Genomic DNA, 17,391 nt, shown 5'->3' on the forward strand with positions numbered 1-17,391 from the left:
TTCTGAGGCGTCAGTCCCGTTCATTGTTTTAATTGCTGTTTATTTACATCATGGGGGCAGACATGTACACAAACATCACACTTTAACATTTCTAATTCATATCTACACAAGAGGTATTAATGGAATAGATTTTGTGTTGGTAGGTAAAGACACCAAAGCCCATCTGGCTATGAAATGTTGACAATGAAGATAAGAAAGCTATGGCTAACTCAATTTTAGCAATTCAGCGTTTGCTATCTCTCGTTGGTGCTTAAAATTTGGAACAGATCGGAGGAAATGTCAAAGGTGAGTTCATATTTGACTGGCTGAGGGAGTTTGATTTCAAATTGAGACCGCGCTGTGACAAAATATGCAACATTTTTATAATGTAGCATTACTCATCTGACTGGTTAATTTGAGCAGCCATTGCGCCAAATGATTTGGAGGTAAATTGTACGCTATTGCAAAAAGGCTACTTCACATGTTAAGATTGCGTAAGTGATTGGACAAAAATTAAGAGTTCAGTTGTGCCTTTTCAGGCTTTGTGTTGTCAAACTTTGCCCACACGCTATGACGAAAATAATCACATTTTTTGCGTCTGTCGAGTTGGCTTAATTAGGAAAACTGAGTTTCTGTTAGTTATATATTTTTTTTAATTGCCACTATCATTAAAGTGCAAAAGTTCCAGTTTGTGGAATCGGAAGTAAATATGTGCATTATGTATTCACTGGAAAGTGTTAAAATAATTTTGTGAAAACACCACACTCCGATTATAAATACAACAAAACTCCTCGGATGTAATGGAAAAGTCCAGTTCTCAGTTAATGCTTTCGTCCCCCAAGTAGTCCAGTTCTGTGCTGGTCTTGTTGAGCTCCAAGTCCATGTCCATCATGACGTCTGCTGAGGCATGGTGGAAGTTGGCGGAAATCTGATCGAAGGTCTTTCCTCGCGTCTCAGGCACACGGAAGAAGGTGAAGATGAGGAAGAAGAGCAGCAGGGTGGCGAAGATCAGGAAAACGTATGGGCCGCACAGCTCCTGGGGGTGGGGCATAAATGGGTTGATTGTGATGTGGTATGCTTTGGATAATGATCCGTTTTCTGCATTGGCGTACTCACAGCAACATAGGGGAAGCCCATGCCAATGACGAAGTTAGCGGTCCAGTTTGAGCATCCCGCCACCGCCATGGCAGCCGGCCTGGGACCCTGTGAGAACAGCTCGGCGACAATAAACCAAGGGATTGGACCCGGACCCACCTCGAAGAAGGCCACAAAGCCAAAGACGGACAACATGCTGACGTAGGTCATGGCGGGGACGCTGTCCTGTGAGGAGCGAGAAGGACAAGCATCAGGAAATAGCCCAGACCGATCCAGACGGACTGGAACGCTGGGGTTGAATACTGACCAATAAACTGAGAGTTACGGTCATGACCACAGCGCAGACGCACATCCCGCCCAGTCCCAGCATGTGCAGTGTTCTTCGGCCCATCCTCTCAACTAAGAAGAGCTGTCAAGAAGCACTTTTAATTCCTGGCAAAACTGGAAAGTACTCACAGCACTGCTCCACTTTTTCCATATCGTACCTTACGGCCTTACTCCAAAATGGATTGAACGTTTCTACAAACCACCCATAATGACAATGTAAAATAATGTTAACTTGATGAGCCCAAGTGTCTTCATATTAGAAAAAATGACTAAATGCTACCACAAGTACCCCAAAATATTGAGCAAAAACGGTGAATTTACATGTGATTTATGTTTTTCTCTTTTTGCGAACATTTTCTTCACATTTTCATTCCTGGGTGTTGTATACAAAAATTGATGGGGAAAGATATGGAAGAAAGGAATAATGCTGTAACATAAAAATGACAAAATAGTGAATTAATTTTTCAGACAGACCGAAACAACGGTGAAAGCACAGTTCACTATTCCGGCTCCAATTGTGGCGTAAACTGGACTTTGGACTCCAGCCTTGGTGAAGATATTCGTGGAGTAGTAGAAAATCTGCATGGAGGCGGCGGGAAAAAAACACATCACTTGAAGGATTTTGATCTCGTGCTGTAGATGGCTTACCGCGTTGATCCCGGAGAGCTGCTGGGAGAGCTGCAGCAGGATGGAAATGACCATCGGCTGACGGTGCAGCGGCGAGCGGAACAGCTCCAGGATGGACACCTTCCGCTCCATGTCCATCCTCCTTTTCTCCTCTTTCATCTCCGCCAGCAGGTCGCCCACCTCCTGGCGGCCCGTCAACCTCCTTAGGCCTGCAGTGCAAACCCGGGAACGCCGCTTAAAGTCCTGCTGGTCAACCACGTTTGTTCGTTTTTTACTCAGATTGGGAAAAGAAAGGAGGTCAAGGAGGAAGAAGAAGTGAAAGAACAGGAAGACGAGAAACAGAAAGGTGTAACTGGAGAAGGAAGAAGAACATGGAGTGCGTCTTTGGATGTGGCTCACCCCTCTTGGCGTGGTGCTCCTGACATCGGACGATATAGAGAAAGCGCGGGCTCTCGGGGCAGAAAGGCAGCAGCGCCATCTGGAGAACGGTAGGCAGCACCGTCAGCCCCATCAGAACGGGCCACAGCTCCTCACTTCCCAGCAGCTGCTCCAGCCCCAGAATCTACAATCGAGGCACCTTACTATCAGTGACTGTTCCATGACTGTCCTTCAAATCACCACGTGGTCACCAGCCGTCTTACCTGCGCCAGGAGAATCCCCACGACGATGGCGAGCTGGTGCAGCGTGCCCAGCGCCCCGCGCAGAGCGGTGGGTGCTATCTCACCCACGTACATGGGGGTCAAGCCTGACGCCAGCCCTGGGGGTGGACCAGAAGAAGCGTCGTCAAACGCCAGGGCGGCGGCAGAGTCGTGCGATGTCGGAGTGAGGTGCTCACCACAGTAAGCGCCAATGACAAAGCGTCCAAGGATCATCATTTCGAAAGAGTGACAAAGCTTGGAGAGGCCCATCAGGCTGCCGCCCACGAAAGCGAACAGGTTGTTGATGAGCATGGCTTTTCTCCTGCAACCAGGCACTTCAGATGTATTAACAGTGGTTAACTTCTTTTTACAAAATCGTATAGTCACTAAAGGCAAAAAAGCCAAAAACCTTTTCTTTCTTCAGGCTCGCATTGTGAAGTCACAACTCACCTGTTCTCTAGACGTTCTCAATGCAATCTGGTTTTGCAATGAGATGACGATGAAATCAAATGTAAGTTAACCATTGACCAAGACTTTTGAAGCCGCGAGGCCGCCATATTGCTCCTCCCAAGAAGTATCAAAATTGGAGAACATTTGAGACAGTACTTAGTAGAAACAGCAGGATTTATGTTTTAATTTGTTTAACATAAACAAGAGGACTTCAGACATTTTACAACTTGCCTTAAATACATGTATAAATTATATGTTCAATGATGTTTACAGAAGGAAACTTGTCATTATTTTATTTTTTTAACTGTAATTCAACAAAATATGCCTCTACCAAATCTAATATTGTGGTCCAAGCAGCCGAGTGATAAAAGAAAAAGAGGGTCTTCAAAGCAGCACATACCATCCACTTGTTAATTTTATTTAAATTTTTTACATGTTAAAAAATAGTGACCACCCTGCCCCCTTACTAACTGCCTACGAGCTGTTTATGTCTTATCTGTACGTATAGCGTATATTTTATACAGTAGTCTACTCGCGAGATGGGAAGAGCAAGATGGCCGCCCTGTGACTTTAACGGCTTGCACGGGCGTGTATGGACTATGGGCTATTCAGTTATATATTCAGATCAGAAGTTAACCTTACAAAAACGAATTTGATACAATTCACAAATACTGTAATGGAGATGTCCGCGTTTGCGTTTGAACTCTTCGGAATCTGTCTTTGTAGAAGGCGAACCTTTGTAATTTCATATCGCAAGTCTTGCTGCGTGTGTTGGTCAATTTGATAGATCGGTGTACGGTCGAGGGGCAAAGATTTAGCGAGGCGGAAAGATCACTGCATGCATAAGCTGCAAGTTGGTCAAGGCGAGGCCAATGCATTAAGGTGGGTTGAGGCATACTAATGGAATGGAATAAAATTGACTTAAATTCAGATTCAAATGGGTTTTAACTGTTACACATACACATTTGTCAAATATTGAATAAATAAGGATAAGAGTTCACGGTGACTAATTAACATGCGCACAGACCCATCGGTCAGTGCTATTGACAAGCAACTTATTTCCATGGTACACCGGTCTCCGACAACCTTTGCAGGTTAGTGCCGCAAAAGCAGTATCTAAAGATATGTAACAGGTTATGTTACAGTAGTGTAGAATATTAATGTCACCCAAAGAATTTATGTTATAAGAATTACAATTTTTTCTTTTATCTGACGTTTTTTGTCTTTAATTTAAATATTCTTTTATCTTATGTGGGTGGTGTGTGTGAAGCCATGCTGCGTGCTGGGTCCAATGAGCCATCCCTCGGCCACTCTTGCTGTGGATGTGTCAAGGTAAGACACTTATTCCGCTCTCCGCTAATAGTCTTCATGATTAAAGTAATAAAACTCAATGTTAGAGTAGATGAGTCGCGTTATGTCGGTAAATCCATAGAAGATATCTTCCGTAATTTTTGTTTCACGTTGTAGTCGCTAGGTGACATTTTGTAGCTGAACTTGTTGTCGTCGGCCTGAGCTAATATTGCTAACGCCGTTTAGCACAAATTAACACTAACTAAGAACACGTACAAATAAAACAATCTTCTGATGTTCTTACATTATTTCTCCTTAGAGTGACTGCTATTTACACACACATAATGTTATTAATTTTAATAATGTTATTAATATTATTAGGGCATAGAGATCACTGTAGATGTAAGTAGTGTCTTTTTTGAACTTTCGACCATTGGAGGGTGCTATTATACTGTATGTATAACAAAGCATGCATTTTTAGCTTGTGCACATCAACGGAAGCTAGTCGATGTCCGTCCAAAACAATGTACCTAAACATAAGAGTGATTTTAAACTGACTCAAGTCTCACGTGGGAAACCAACATGACTTTTGGTATCGAATGTCAAAAACATGTAAACTGAATCCTCTTGATGGGAGATTCTTCTCCTATTAACAGGTGATTATTCTTCTCCTAGTGAGGTAGATTACAACATTTTGTGGTCATAACATTACTGTTTAGGGGCATAACAATGCTGGTAGGTTGCATTGGCAAGATGTATTGCCGTGATATGCCAATCATTTAGTGCCTAGGGGGTCCAATCACATTTCATGGGGGCCAGTTAAAAGAACCCCCCACCCCCGTGTCCGCCATTTTGTGCCACGCAGGATTTACTACGGTCGCGGCAAGTCAAGTTTGAAGTAGCGCTCCCTTACCTGCCCAGCCACTCTGAAACAAAGCCGACGCAGAACGAGGACAACATGCCTCCGATGGAGAAGATGGCCACTGACAGGGACCACAGGGATGTGAGGGTCCCCGCGGGGATGGCTTGTCCGTAGCGGTGGACCCATGTGGCATTGTAGTCGTTTTCAATGATCTGAGCGCACAACAACAAGTCACAAGCTCACCGTGCGCCAAGGCCTGTGTTCAACATAAATATCTCGGCCCCTATTTTGGTTTTGGTTGTCAGCTGGTGTTTGCGTGACACTCAAGGTGAAACGGGTCACATGACTTGCCAGTAACAGCCACTTGGTTTAACTTCAATTTATGAATGGCTAAATGTAATTTCTGGACATTTGGGTTTTACAGTAATTATATGTACTGTATAACTTAATTGATTTGAGTGGAATGAAATGAAACCAAATTTGGCACTCTTGCTCTTACCTTCTGAGGTGCATTGATGACGCCGATGTTGTATCCAAATTCCAGTGAACCCAGCACAGCAGTGAACACGGAAAGGGCAAGGGTTCCAGTCACCGTCTGCAATATGCACACTAATATTTACATATATAAATATAACCCATTTTCCCATCAGGCTACAATACAGGCACCTGTTTCCTCAGTGACAGACACAACACTTTCCCTCCGGTCTCTGATGTCACGTTTTAGTTAAATGGGACTTCCCAAAAAGTCAAACATATAATATTAACAATAGCGTTAAAAGTACAGTAATTTATATATTCGTACAGTTGGTTGGTTGCCATTGCACATAAAAAAAAATAAATCTTCAAATATGTTTTATAGTATAGTAATTGCTATGGGGGAAACAGTTGGGTCAAATGTAACTCAATTATGGATCAAAAAATAGACCAATCCACTTAATGGGTCAATTCGACCCAACTTTCTGGATTGTTTCATACAAAATGACCCAATTTTTTGACCCAAGTAAAGGATCTGACCAATTTAATGAGTTGTTTTATGCTGAAAGACCCACAGACTCAAAGTTGGGTCAAATCGACCCAAGAAGAGGATCGGTCCATTTTTGACCCATAGTTGGGTTATTTTTGACCCAACAGTTTTTAAAGTGTACCATTAATTATACATATATTTACAGTAGAATACTTTTTAAATGACTAGTTATAGTTTTATCAATATTAAATATAGAAATATTGAAAATCGTTTAATCTAAAAATATCAAAATAAATGATAAAAAAAAGTAACATTTTATTATGAAAATAAAAAATAATTTGACCTTTAAAAAAAAAAAATACATGTAACTAAATAGAATGAATATTAATGTATATTTAAAAGCTTTTAGTCAGATTGCATTTATATTGTTATTAATTAGCAAAAAAAAGAACACAGTTCACCACAGAGGTGTCATTACATGTTTAAAAATATATATTACTATTGTTTTCTATGGGGGAAATATATATTTTTTATTAAAATATTTTAATATTACAAGAAAAGAATAATTCTACCAAAATCGTATAAATATAAACAAGTATAAATATTTATAATAAATCATTTCAAATAAAAATGAAACATGACTAATATTTGCTAGCGGAGGCATAGATAGTCGACAAAGGAGGTGGCCTCAAGGTCAAAGCACAAAACCAAACCAGAAGTGTTTTACTTCTGGAGGCCGGACTTTTTCACCCAAAACACCCCACAAACTTTTCTTCCTGAAGGCGATCGGCTGCTTGGCCAAAACCCTCTCAGGCACACCTCCAAAGGCCACTGACCTCTCCTCCTAGTTGCTGAAAGCCGGCCGGCATGACTTTTGGCAGCTCCGTCAAGCTCCACCCGAGAGAGAGCGTGCCCGGCAGCTCCCCTCTTGAACTTCAAGCGTGGAGACAAAACGCGATCCGATCCAAAAGACAAACGTGGCCCTGCCCTGCGTTTCAGCAAGACTGTCCACTGTCCACGGCTGGACTGTAAAGTGACACCAAGCGCAACCACGTGCACGCCTCTATCCGAAGAGAGGGGTGAGGGAGTGTTTGGTTGTTGGTGCTGGGAGTGGCAGGGGGGGGTCGGGTGTGTTTGGAGGGTTGTATGCTGGTTGAAGCTTGAAGTAGAAGGTCAAAAAGTCCAGTAGACTTTCAGGCTATTTCGATAAAAGCGCGCTTCTGTGAAACATGGGCTCATCTCTGACCCCATTGCCATTGTCTGTACTTCCCACTACCCATAAATGGATTTCTATTTTGGGGTACAAGCCAAAAGGTTGAACCCCCCCTCCAAGCCCCCTAATGTTGTAGTCACACAACAAAGCCGCAGGAGAACAGGTGTAACCTAAATTTGGGCATGCGCTTTTATTTAGGTATTGAGACCTATTGGTTAATTGATAAGGTACGCATCATGATCTCAACACGCTGTATCAATATCCTATGGTGAACAAAAGTGATAAATGGCAATAATCAATAAACCCAGATTCATGTTGTTCATGATGTTCAGCAAACTTAACTAATGTTACATGCGGGTATATCTGGCCGCGATACATTTTTTTTAAATTAAATTTTTCTTGAAATCTACTTGGGGGGCCCACCCAAGTATTAACATGGTGCGGGAAACACTGTATTGATACCGTATTGATATTGATAAATGGTGATATTAATATTCTTTTTGACAGCAGTGGCCAGGTAATGTTCGTAAGTCACACATGATGGTCATCTGTGTACGTTGGGTAGACATTTTACCGAAAATATCCGCTGTGGATTGTGTGATACTGGTCATTCAAATCCGGCCCCTTGCTTGACACACCTCCCGCACGTGGGTGTGTGTGTGAGGGTCAGCTGGTTGAAAATCATGCTCCAGTTAAATGGAGTCGAGTGGATCACCGGCAGGTGCTGCGCGTCGACGTCCAAAGAAGTTAGTTTGTGTGGGGCTCGCAGGCCTGTACGTTGAGTATATGAAATGGAATAATACAATATTTGGTCTGTTGTTCAGGTGTAAACTTTTGTGCTCAAGGGCCAAACTTGATTATTAAACACACAGATGGGCCAGGACATTCATAGCTGCGGTTAAAGTAATGACTGGTAAATGAATAAATAACTAATTCTATGTACTTCATTGTCATTTTTGAAATTGTATCATAGTTCTTATCATCTAAATATTTGGGCCAATGTTTACAGGATTGTATATAATAAATAATAATCATTTGTTGTACCTACAGATAACAGCCCAGCATTGGCCCTCGTCACTGTCAGGAAGCTTAAGCCAGCCTCCAGCGTGGACAGCACTTTGTGTTTTATTTATTTGAACATTGTACTCCTTATGAAAGACCCAAGAAAACCAATGATAGACTGGAACTGCTGGCAAAAGAAAGGTAAGAACATTGCTCTCTCACAATAAAACGTGATTATTTTGAAGGGGCCTTTTTAGGCTTATTTTTGCCATTTCTCAGGACTTTAATAGTGTTTTGGCTTGGCAACAGCACAAAGTTGGTCATTTGAGCTCAAAGGTACAGTTTTCATTGTGACTTTATACAAAAATCACAAAAAGGTCAGGAATAGTGTCCCAACGTTGAAGATAATCACCCCTTCACCCACCTCAAACATACACACTCATACGATTGGATGCGAGCGCTAATGTTAAGTGACAGATGTAAAACAAATCAAGATGATTTATTCCAAGAACTGGCAAGCTCACTTCCTCTCGTGTGGCCATTTGAAGGCCTTGTAAACATTTGTTTTTTCCTGGCATCATTTTAATGAGTAAAGACTTGAAGTATATGAATACTATACAGAATGTTAACATAATTTTTGTTCCTTAAAATATCAATTTAAAACTAAATATTTATGCCAAAGCTATATATAAAAATAAATTTTAAACATTTAAATACTACATATGAATAATGTTTTACTTATTAATATCTATTTTTGGCTACAGTTTCATAATGTGGTCTCCAGAAGTAACAGTATCCTCTCAAGTCCTGTAGTTGCACTTGATTAGTGTGCTAAATATACTGCCCGTGTGTGTAAACAGAGACCCCCGCCCTAGAATGCATATGGTAGTGTCCCATCCGTCTAATATCACGTCTTGCGTCAAACAATAATACGGACGAATAAACTTTTTTTTTATTACTTTTTATGTCACAGTGGAAATATTTTTTCCTATGTAAGGTTTTTGTCTTTTACCATTATCCTGAAAGTATCAGACTCGCTAACATGAACACTTATTTTTCCACATTTAATTCACGATACAAACGTTCATCCCTCCTCAGAGAATGTAAATGATAGTCTCGTCCGTCTGATTTCAACATTTAGTACACCACGGCTGTGGGGAATAGGGACTTTTCGTGAACAGCAAAAAAAAAAAAGAGTAATTGACGCCTACGAAGACTCTCCAGAACGTCCACTAACAGCCCAGCTAGGCTCCTCCCTAACATGCAAAGACCTTAAAATGATGTGTCACTTGAACACGCTTTATGACATTATTTTCTACTCTGTCATCAGCTCGGACTTCGGCGCTATGTTTTGGGATCTTCGGTTGTAACAGAAAGAGCCCCCCCAAAAAATGCAGTGCATTGGCCATCAGGGGGCAGTATAATACAATCATACAGACAAAGATGAGTTTCACAACTTAGTGCCTCAGTAAGCAGCAGCATATTGGTCGTTTTTCACAGAGGGTAAAGACTTGTTTAAGTGACAGATGTCACATTGAATATGACGGACATATCCCAGGAAAAGGCAGAGGCACTCAGGCATTTATGACATCAATCTTCACATACGATTTAATTTGGTGCCATTTTGCCTGCAGTGCTTGAGAACAACATGGACGGATGAGTTAATTTGAGGAAGGCCTCTCATTGGTTCACATCTTAGAGTATCATGTGGCCTAGACAGGAGTTAATAATGTCTCGCCCCTTTTTTATACTCTTCCATGTCAGCTGGAATGGGGTAGGGTGGTGTATAGCGCGCCACACGGTCTGCAGCAGCAGTACCCTGGGGTGCTCCCACTCCCTGCTCTGAAGCTATGAAGACTGAACAAAGCCACACAGTGACTCCTCCACTACAGCCTCCGACTCTCCGGGAGGTAACGGATCTCCTCCAAATTGTAGATTCTGACGGGAAGTCGAGTGAATTTGACCATTTGAAGCAGGATCTTGAAGATGTGGGTCAGCAAATGTCTGATTTGGGGATTGAAACAGACTCAGATGAGTACGAGGACGAGGATGATGTGACCGTGCTGACCGAGGATGAGTCTCATTACATCACCACGCACGCCATCCGGCTCTCCGAGCTGTCCGATGGCCACGACGCAGACTCGGACACGGGTGCCGGCTCCTCCTCCTCGTCCACGTGGGACGTGGAGGATGGCCAACAGGTGTTCTCCTTTGTGGATTACGCCTCGTTCGACTGTAATGGAGTGCTGATGATGAAGAGGGGGGGGGACGCGGCAATCAGCAGTCTGCACGAAAGCGATCCGTCCTTGCAGTTTGGCGCTAGTGGCGAGGGTGGCGGACAGGTCCACCTGTCAATCAAAGCTACTTCCCGCGCTATAAATGACCCTATCCAAGAAAATATTGTTTATCATGCCAAAGACGCCAGAGATACGTGCCCTTCGGCGGTGGGGGGAGTGGATGGGAACATTGAGGGGCTGCGTGATAGGGCGAAGGGTGTCATTCCCGCACCGGGCGGCAAATTGCATACAAAAGAAAACGCCGAGTATTCCAGTTGTGCTTCCAGCGAGCTGGACGACGCTGACAAGGAGGTGCGCAACCTAACGGCCAGAGCCTTCAATAGCCTGTCTTATCCTTACTTGGATGCCATCAACTTCAGCACCTCTAGTGAGTCTTCAACATCCGAACGCGGTATCAACAGATGGTCCACGTTTGTTGACCTGAAGTACTCCAATGTGAGCCAGAGTCTTGTTTCCAAGCCAACAGCTGAGCTGGAAAGGGGGGAAAATAGCAGTGATTTTGCTGAGCAGCTGAATGGAGATGGAGCGCCTCACAGTGCGTCGTCTACTAAGAAAATTGAACTAATGAGGAAGTTTGGTCAGGGGCACAGCGGAGTAATACGGCTCACAGAGACCCTGAATTTTCGTTGCAACGTAAAATCGGGAATGTCTGCTGGAGAAAGGCTCGCTAGCGTCGCTCCAAACCCCACGGGAGCAGGATCACGTTCCACGGATGAAATTACTGTTAACAGTTTGCAGGGCGGCAGGGGCAGAGGCGCCACTGCAAAGTCGAACACCATGGAGGGCACCCACAAAAAAGCCATCTTTGCGTCCAGTGTGATTCAAAATGTGCTTTCCAAAAAGATGCAGTTCGAGCAGGAGCGCCGGATGGAAAGGGGGGAGGTGAGGGAGCCCAACCACCAGGGTGATTGCCATAGGGGCAAGGGGCTACAAAGACAGAACTCCAAACTCTCTGAGAGTAACTCCGACAGCGCGGATGACTTTGCCGACATTATGGATTGCGGCTCGAGAAGGGACTCTCTGGTGCAAGACACTCAGTTGGAGGCGCCGGGTAAAGCGATGGATGCTAAAAGGGGTGCAATAGAAGCGTCCAAAGGGACTTTGCTTCGCAGCCAAAATAGCGCCTTCAGATGCTGGAGGAATGAGGAGCTAGAGTTTCCACAGGATCATAAAAACCATAAAATCCCTGAAGAGACGCCACCTCAAGAGGGAATGGGGGATCAGTACTCGACGAGCGGCGGCAAACTAACTAAAATGTCACATTTGTTTGTGCCAAACATCCAACGTGTGGCCAGTGGTGGGGAGCTGGAGAGGGACCTCCAGCTTGGATCTGACCACATTTTAAACATAGCAGACTCCAGGAGTGCCGCCACATCCAGATCCCCGGAAATTAAAATTAATCTCCAGAACTGTAATGCGACCAGTTTGATCAGAACTGATGACTCCAAAGGCCAGGGGGTCCTGGCTGCAGCTTTGAAGGGTGAGTCCTGGGATAAAGTGCCACATTTTATGGTTCGTGACATTCGAGAGGGTAAAGGAAAGCTGCAGACGCCCATACACCAAGTTAGAGATGTACGCAAGCTGGTTAAAAGCTCCTATCACTTTGTTTCAGTGGATCATAAAGCCAATCTTGCCACCGCTGACAGCCACCAAGATTGTCGACATCCTACATCTGTTTCCCCCATTGTGATCAAATGCCAGTCGGTGAATACAAACAACAGCAAATGTGACTTATCTCAAGATAGACCGTCTCCAGAGGGCACCAGAAGTTCAGCAATGCAAAAAGTGGCACAGAACGTGGCCCCGGGGATCATAGATAATCCTCCAGAAGAGGTGGGTTTGAGAATTGAAAGCAAATTGGCTTCAAATAAAGAAAAAATTCCCGAAGTTACTGATAAGCAACAAATGTCAAATCAGGTTGCTTTGGAAAAGCTTCAGGCAGCAGTGAAAACAATGGAACAGCTTTATGTCTTTGACAAAAATGAATGGAAAAGGAAAAATAAACCACAGGCCCTGATGGATAGCCATGTACTCTCACTGATTGCAAGTGAGGAGAACAGTGAGGAAGAAACACTGAGAGGCTCTGTCGTGGAGAAAATGGCAAGAAGGGATTCATACCCCTGCTTGAACATAACACCACCAGTAGTGGCAGCAGAGGACTGGCTAAGGACTGCTGGCGACCCAGACGACCGCCTTAAAGCTAGTTTGTCGGCCGCTCCTGTCAATTCCAGCCACAAGGCATCCACGGGTATCACCATGGGCATCACCGCAAAGACTCCACAGCTGAACAATCCCACACCTGTGTCTTACAACACCAAAACATTTGCCCCCAAGTCGCCGAAGTTACCCATGTCCTTAAAAGTCTACCCAACAAAGACAGGTGGCGAGTCAAAAGAAATGCAGTCCAGGGAGCAAAACTCTGATAATGAGAGCTACCTAACCATTCCGGTCAAGTCTCATGCCAGTGGCAGTAAAGAGGGCTCTTTTGTGTTTACCAGCCAGTCCCACTCAACCACTCTTCCCTTGCCCATTGCTACATCAGGCAGTAAGGTTCAAGAGGAGCAGTCCCAGAGAAGCTCCAACACTTCTATGGCAACCAATTCATCAGATGTCCCCCCCACGACCATTTATCACTCCATGCCGTTGGGTGTGTCCGCAAATCAGCCACAGGTGTACTGTTTCTCCCCTGCAATCACCCCTGCACCTGTTCTAGACCCATTCCAAGCCACACAGAGGAAAATGCTCCTGGATCCCACCAGTGGAAGCTACTACCTGGTAGACACACCAGTTCAACCCTCCACACGGCGCCTCTACGACCCCGAAACAGGACACTATGTCGAGGTACCCATTCCCCAACCTCCCATGACCCCCGTTCCCATGCCAATTTCCCCTTTGGCCCTGGGTTCTGCTTCATATGGACACACCTACATGATCTACCCCGGTTTCATGACGTCGCCCCCCATGATTTCGACCCGGACGCTGGTGCAGCCGCAAATGCTGATGGAGAGTGGGGAGAAGGCGCTGCCCAACCAGTCCGAGGGCATGTACATGGAGACCCCCTTCTATATGGCCTCTGGAAAGGCAGCGTCGGGGAGCCCGAATGTGGTCAGCATCGCCAGACCGCAGCAAGGCGTCCCCGGGGGCAAGCAGCCAGTCATCAGCATCACATCGCCGCAGGGGCCGCGGATTATTGCGCCACCTTTGTTTGACGGGACAACCATGAGCTTTGTGGTTGAGCACAGGTGAAAAAGAGGTGAGTCATCTCACTATTTACATACAGCAGAGACCACAAAAAGAACACATCCCGTTGGTTATATTTACAGTACACTTCCTATTAACCCGGTATTCCGTTTTCTATTTTGTAAAGCCTTGTCATGATTAGAAGTGGAAAACCCAAAATTATTATCCTTAATTTTATTTAGTAATAAAGCAGAAAGGCACAGTGGTAGCAGATTGGGTTGGTAGGAGGGTAAACATGTTGTTAGGCAGCTCGATAACTAGGTAGACTGCGACAGCCGAGAGGACCCAAGGGCAGCTTCAGACTTGCTGAGACTCCTTCAGCTGCTGCTGAATGTCAAGAAGCCGCTTAGGAGGGTGGCGGCAGGTTCAGCATGCTTTTTATAGGAGATGGCCAAAGTGACAAGTCAAATTCTCCCGGCTTCCGATCAACACCAATTATATAAACACAGCATGCGCCATGGTAGCTGCCCTTTCTCGTCAGACCCACATACCGAGGGGCCAGACTGTACAAATGTTATTTTTCCTTAGGCCAAACATATATTGAGACATCTATTAGGTAGTTATATCGGTACAGTGTAGAAGTAGGCAATTATTTATTTAGTATGTTAGAAAATGTATAAGTTGGTAAGGCCAGGAAGGTTGAAAGGTTAAGTACTCTATCTAAGTAGGCACATATTAGTAGGTTGGTATGTAAGCAGGTGTTTAGTTTGTAGGTACACTTAGTAGTTAGTTGGTAGGTAGGCAATACAGTAGGTTTTAAGTCGGTCATATGCATTAATTTGGTGGTGGGTAATTAGGCAGGCAGGCAATTATGTACTTGATAGATATGTAATTATTGCTTGGTAAATTATGTAAATTGGTCAGTATTATGCAAGTATTTACTTGGTATAGATGGTTGTTTAGTAGGTAAGTTGATTAGGTAGGTTGGTGCAATTTGTTTGTGCAAATGATATTTCTTACAGCGCTAGACTTGTTTTCTCTTGTGTTTTCCAAACAGGTTGGAAGATGTGCGTGGCCACCATGTAACTCATCTGGACTGAGCTGCTTTAGTTTGAATGTCTCCTCTCTGTATAGAAATGAATGTATAGTTTGATGTATAGATGTTTTATATTACTGGTATTGTTGTATTGTTATTTCCAGGGCGACTCCACAAACATACAGTACATATGCTGCATCATAATATGTATTCTATATGTAATTGGTGGGAAGGGAAATGTAAGTGGAAAGAGGGAGATGAGCTGCACGTGATTTTGCTGGAAAGGTGAGCAGGGTTGCTTGAGAGCAGTAAAGATGCAGTGGAAGGGAAAAATGCGAAGGAAAAAAATATATTTTTGTTTTCTCGTTTCATATTTGAACATCAGCAAATGATTTACTTTCATATGCGGAAGTGTTTCAATAATTTTTTTGTTCTTTGCACACTTGTCTCTTTTCTCTTGGTTCAGTGTATAATTTATGTAGATTTACTTCTACTGCAACACATCATGATGTATTTCCTCAATAAACTGCTGGATGACGTCCATTTATGCTTACTGTAATTTTATTAGGGTTATTCGTCATATCTAAACAATGTTTAAATAAAAATCTCTTGGGATGTACTTGGCTAATAATCTTTATTTGGGCTATAGCATTCATTTTTATCAATTTTTTTTTTTAATTCAGCATTTTTTTTGCTCAGCTTAACAAATACAATGTGTTTATGTACCATCACTGATAAACAAATAAAATATCAACATTATATAAGTAATCAGGAAGTCCTGTTTATTGGTGATATGGCATTTATTTTTTTCAAAAAGTTGTAGTTTGGTAATATTTCTACACTGTTTATTAAATTCCCATGACCCCAAAAAATGCTAAATTCAAATATCAGTATTAATATATTTTACTATTTAATATTTTTCATCAAATATTTAATTATTTATTAGTTTATTTGCTCGGAGAGGTCGATTTTTTTTTTTTTATTAAGTTGTATATTTTTAAACGACAATGTCTATAATTGTTTGCCATCTAGTGGAGAGCTAATAGAATGCAACGGCCTGAGTTACAAACATGTAGGCATTTTGAAGCACTCGCACTGCGGTGCCCCAGAGAGTAAAATGAATGAACATTGAAATACAGACGCTCCCCTACTTACGAACATTCGAACATACGAACAACGGTACATACGAACATGTCTGCGCGTGTGTCGGAAAATGTCCGGAAAGAGATGCTGTAAATTAGATTTTGTATTGCGCGCCTTTTTCCGAGTGTAGTGCTTCTTTCCGCCGCTAATACCGACGCTTGGCGCTGTGAGAGCTCACCCAGCATCCACCTTCCTCTTCCTCTTCCTCTAATTTTTATCATTAAATATCTCGTGCATCCATTATTCAACATGGTTGGTGAAAAGCGAAAGGCTTCTAGTGAGAGTGGTAGTGCAAAGAAGAGGCAAGCCATTTCATTTGAAACGAAAGTGGCAATAATGAAGCTTGATGCGGGTGAGAAAATGGTGAGCGTTGCACGGGCATACAACTTGAATCGTTCGACCGTCGGTACCATTTATAAACAGAAAGATCGTATAATGGAACACGTGAAAGGTGCAGTGCCGATGCAATCGACGATCATTAGCAAAAAAAGAGGGAAAATCATAGAAGAGATGGAGAAACTTCTCACCATTTGGCTCGAGGATCAGCAGCAGCGGCGTATTCTTCTGAGCCTCATGCTCATTCAGGAGAAGGCCAAATCTATCTTTGAGGAAGTCAAGGCTAGATGAAACGCCTGCCCCCGTGAAGAAATTCGAGGCGAATCAATTAAATGATGCCATACAGTGCTTCCGCATCATTTATGATGAGAAAAAGAAGGAAATTGCAATCGTCGTTGGATCACTTCTTTCGGCCAGTTTCTAGTGAATCCTCCAAGGAAGATACTCATCAACCCTCATCTTCTTCTCCTCGACCCTCAACTTCTTCCTAAGTGTTATTCCATTAAGTCTCTCTCTCTCTCTCTCTAACATACAGTATAAGTATACAGTATACAATACGTATTCTCTCCATTTTATTAAAAGTTTTTTTCAGTACAAACCAATGCAGTTTACTTGTACAAGCCTTAAACATACTTATATAAACCTTCTATATACTTATATAGGCTTTAAACATAAATTATAATACAAAATATAGCGCTGAAGCAAAATATAGAGCTGAAGCAACTTACGAACGATCGCTCGGAACGTAACTCGTTCGTAAGTTGGAGAGCGTCAACAATTGTCCTTTACATTTTACCACAAGTAGGAAAAGAAAAAAGGTAAAAAAACGCTGCGAGCAGGGTTCGAACCTGCGCGGGAAGATCCCATTGGATTTCAAGTCCAACGCCTTAACCACTCGGCCATCGCAGCTACTCCAATCCGACATGATAGTTGATACATTATAAAGGCAAGT

The 17,391-nt window shown here is 43.2% G+C and overlaps 2 protein-coding genes and 1 non-coding gene across 7 annotated transcripts; 1 reads left to right on the forward strand and 2 right to left on the reverse strand.

Annotated features, from left to right (window-relative positions):
* Nucleotides 1-14: 14 nt before the first annotated feature.
* Nucleotides 15-16,885, reverse strand: LOC144035254 (solute carrier family 2, facilitated glucose transporter member 4-like). Of its 3 annotated transcripts, none has more exons than XM_077544816.1 (11): nt 16,631-16,885; nt 5,768-5,863; nt 5,320-5,480; nt 2,864-2,988; nt 2,670-2,785; nt 2,428-2,590; nt 2,050-2,237; nt 1,876-1,980; nt 1,382-1,483; nt 1,096-1,299; nt 15-1,015 (listed from the first exon to the last, which is right to left on the reverse strand). In XM_077544816.1, the coding sequence occupies exons 1-11, from the start codon at nt 16,631-16,633 to the stop codon at nt 797-799; spliced, it is 1,482 nt and encodes a 493-aa protein (XP_077400942.1). In that variant the 5' UTR covers nt 16,634-16,885; the 3' UTR covers nt 15-796. The 3 variants fall into 3 exon arrangements, with proteins under 3 accessions (XP_077400942.1, XP_077400940.1, XP_077400943.1); XM_077544814.1 differs by lacking the exon at nt 16,631-16,885 and adding an exon at nt 7,069-7,243; XM_077544817.1 differs by lacking the exons at nt 5,320-5,480; nt 5,768-5,863; nt 16,631-16,885 and adding an exon at nt 3,117-4,791.
* On the forward strand, nt 3,647-15,579 carry c15h4orf54 (chromosome 15 C4orf54 homolog). Of its 3 annotated transcripts, XM_077544809.1 has the most exons (6): nt 3,647-3,998; nt 4,142-4,210; nt 4,387-4,448; nt 8,496-8,648; nt 10,212-13,997; nt 14,982-15,579. In XM_077544809.1, the coding sequence occupies exon 5, from the start codon at nt 10,298-10,300 to the stop codon at nt 13,988-13,990; it is 3,693 nt and encodes a 1,230-aa protein (XP_077400935.1). In that variant the 5' UTR covers nt 3,647-3,998; nt 4,142-4,210; nt 4,387-4,448; nt 8,496-8,648; nt 10,212-10,297; the 3' UTR covers nt 13,991-13,997; nt 14,982-15,579. The 3 variants fall into 3 exon arrangements, with proteins under 3 accessions (XP_077400935.1, XP_077400934.1, XP_077400936.1); XM_077544808.1 differs by having other exon boundaries at nt 3,647-4,210; XM_077544810.1 differs by lacking the exon at nt 4,142-4,210.
* A 381-nt stretch (nt 16,886-17,266) lies between the features above and the next one.
* Nucleotides 17,267-17,348, reverse strand: trnas-uga (transfer RNA serine (anticodon UGA)). The gene has a single exon. It is a non-coding gene; the product is annotated as a tRNA-Ser (tRNA).
* Between the last annotated feature and the right edge of the window lie 43 nt (nt 17,349-17,391).

Source organism: Vanacampus margaritifer, chromosome 15, assembly GCF_051991255.1.
Source record: "Vanacampus margaritifer isolate UIUO_Vmar chromosome 15, RoL_Vmar_1.0, whole genome shotgun sequence".
In the NCBI taxonomy this organism is placed as follows: domain Eukaryota; kingdom Metazoa; phylum Chordata; class Actinopteri; order Syngnathiformes; family Syngnathidae; genus Vanacampus; species Vanacampus margaritifer.

What these genes read in the sequence shown, in the direction of transcription:
- LOC144035254 (XM_077544814.1), bottom strand. Translation starts at nt 7,101, where the DNA reads ATGCCGGCCGGCTTTCAGCAACTAGGAGGAGAG. An exon ending in TGTCATTGGCGCTTACTGTG is followed by an intron (nt 2,786 to 2,863) that starts GTGAGCACCTCA and finishes GTCCACCCCCAG; the next exon opens with GGCTGGCGTCAGGCTTGACC. An exon ending in AGCTCTCCGGGATCAACGCG is followed by an intron (nt 1,981 to 2,049) that starts GTAAGCCATCTA and finishes GCCTCCATGCAG; the next exon opens with ATTTTCTACTACTCCACGAA.
- c15h4orf54 (XM_077544808.1), top strand. Translation starts at nt 10,298, where the DNA reads ATGAAGACTGAACAAAGCCACACAGTGACTCCTCCACTACAGCCTCCG.